The 1688-nt window shown below is 39.8% G+C and overlaps 1 protein-coding gene across 1 annotated transcript in view; it reads right to left on the reverse strand.

Annotated features, from left to right (window-relative positions):
- LOC102838700 (aldehyde oxidase-like) overlaps positions 1 to 1688 on the reverse strand; it is a 111157-nt gene that overhangs the window by 91446 nt on the left and 18023 nt on the right. Inside the window, exon 4 of the mRNA XM_006862038.1 lies at positions 572 to 680. Coding sequence (XP_006862100.1) covers positions 572 to 680 — 109 coding nt within the window. The remainder of the gene's footprint in view (positions 1 to 571; positions 681 to 1688) is intronic.

The following is a 1688-nucleotide window of genomic DNA, read 5'->3' on the forward strand; positions in this document are numbered from 1 at the left end:
TAGTGATCCTATCTATGAACAACAGAATGAAACACTGCCCAGTCCTGTGCCAGCCTCCCAATTGTTGTTTTGCACGAGGCTATTGCTGCAGCCACTATGTCAGGTCATCTCCCTGAGGGTCTTCCTCTTTCTTGCTGACCCTCTACCTTACCAAACACAATGTTGTTTTCCAGGTAGATGACATACCCAAAGGTAAATGGCGTCATTTTAGTTGTGTTTTGTTGAAGTCTATTGTACAGTTGTTGTCTGACATTTCAGGGGCATTTATACACATGCTTAATTTATTGAAGTCAGTGATTTTAAAATGTGGTAGATGACTTGTATCTTTTCTAAAGTTCTGGTTTCCTTTTTCATTTACTTCATTTGTTATACTAGGCTACCCTTATATTAGTTTATGGGACTGAGATGTTATCTTGGGGTTAGTATATATTAAAATCTTGGTTTTTGCACACACATACACACACACACAAAACCTTAATGAGAATTGAAAAGCACAAAGGATTTCAAAGTTGATTACCTAATTGGAATACATTAGAATCTACGTTGTTCCCCAATTCTATCAAGCTCTTACTTGCACAGGGTGAACCCGGGTCTTGATACTTCCGACACCTTCTACTGTAGTGACAGCAGTTCCATGCAGAGAGCAGACAGGCACCAGGCAAGCTGTAGCTGGAGAATGACTGGGAGAATTATGTAAAGGGAACACAATAGAATCGCAGGAAGTGGGTAACATAATTGGAGGAGTCAGTTAAAATCCAAAAAAAACCATGAGGTTACATCTACCTGAGAATACAAAGCAGACTAGATATGGAACAAAACATCCTGGATGTATTCAAGAAATGGCTGGTACAGAATGGTAGAGAGAAATGGAAAACAGAGAATAGAGATACCATTTGTGTAGGAACCCCAAGAGACACTCATTCTCCTCCTCAACTCCAGTTTAGGAGCAGAAAGTCTTTTATTCATATTTAGGAAATGTCCATGGGGTGTTTTAGTCCTGTAGGAAGTTTCTTAAAATACGATTACTCTGGTTGTACCCTAACACAGAATCTGTGATGTGGAATCAACTATTCATTCTTAAAAACTCTCCAGATTCCACTGGTATACTCACTGGTCTTGACTATCTCTCCCATACAAGAGTCTGTTTGAATGAAATAACAGATGTGGTTAGCAACAAACTCTCATGTCACTAGTTGGGGGTGGGGTCCAGACCACATCAGTCAAATCTAGTCTCTTTATTTTCACCTACACTAAATCCCATTCTCTTTTCAGGCATGGGAATTTGTCTGACTTCCAGGGAATGCTTTCTTTTTTTTCCTGCTCTGGCAGAGTATAAATTCTGTCCTTCTGAAGAGGAGCCAGAGCACTACATTTGGTTTCATCAGCCTTTTGAATCATCTGCCTGGAAGTTGTCCAGCTATCTTGGGAACCTGGGAGAGTGCTGGCCAAACAGAGTCTTGCCATTGTGCAACTGGCAAAGTTTTGTTTTTCCTTTCAATGCCTTTCCCATTGGGTTTGCTTGATCTTGATCTTACACCTCTCCTTTTTCTCTCATTGCCTTTTTTTTTTTTTAATGTTCTATTGTGAATTATATGATAGTTTACATGGGGGAACTTTAGTTTTACATTCATTCCATCATATATCATCTCATTGCCATGGTTCCAATCCCCTCCATGCATCATCAACCA

This window comes from Chrysochloris asiatica, unplaced genomic scaffold (genome assembly GCF_000296735.1).
Source record: "Chrysochloris asiatica unplaced genomic scaffold, ChrAsi1.0 scaffold00045, whole genome shotgun sequence".
In the NCBI taxonomy this organism is placed as follows: domain Eukaryota; kingdom Metazoa; phylum Chordata; class Mammalia; order Afrosoricida; family Chrysochloridae; genus Chrysochloris; species Chrysochloris asiatica.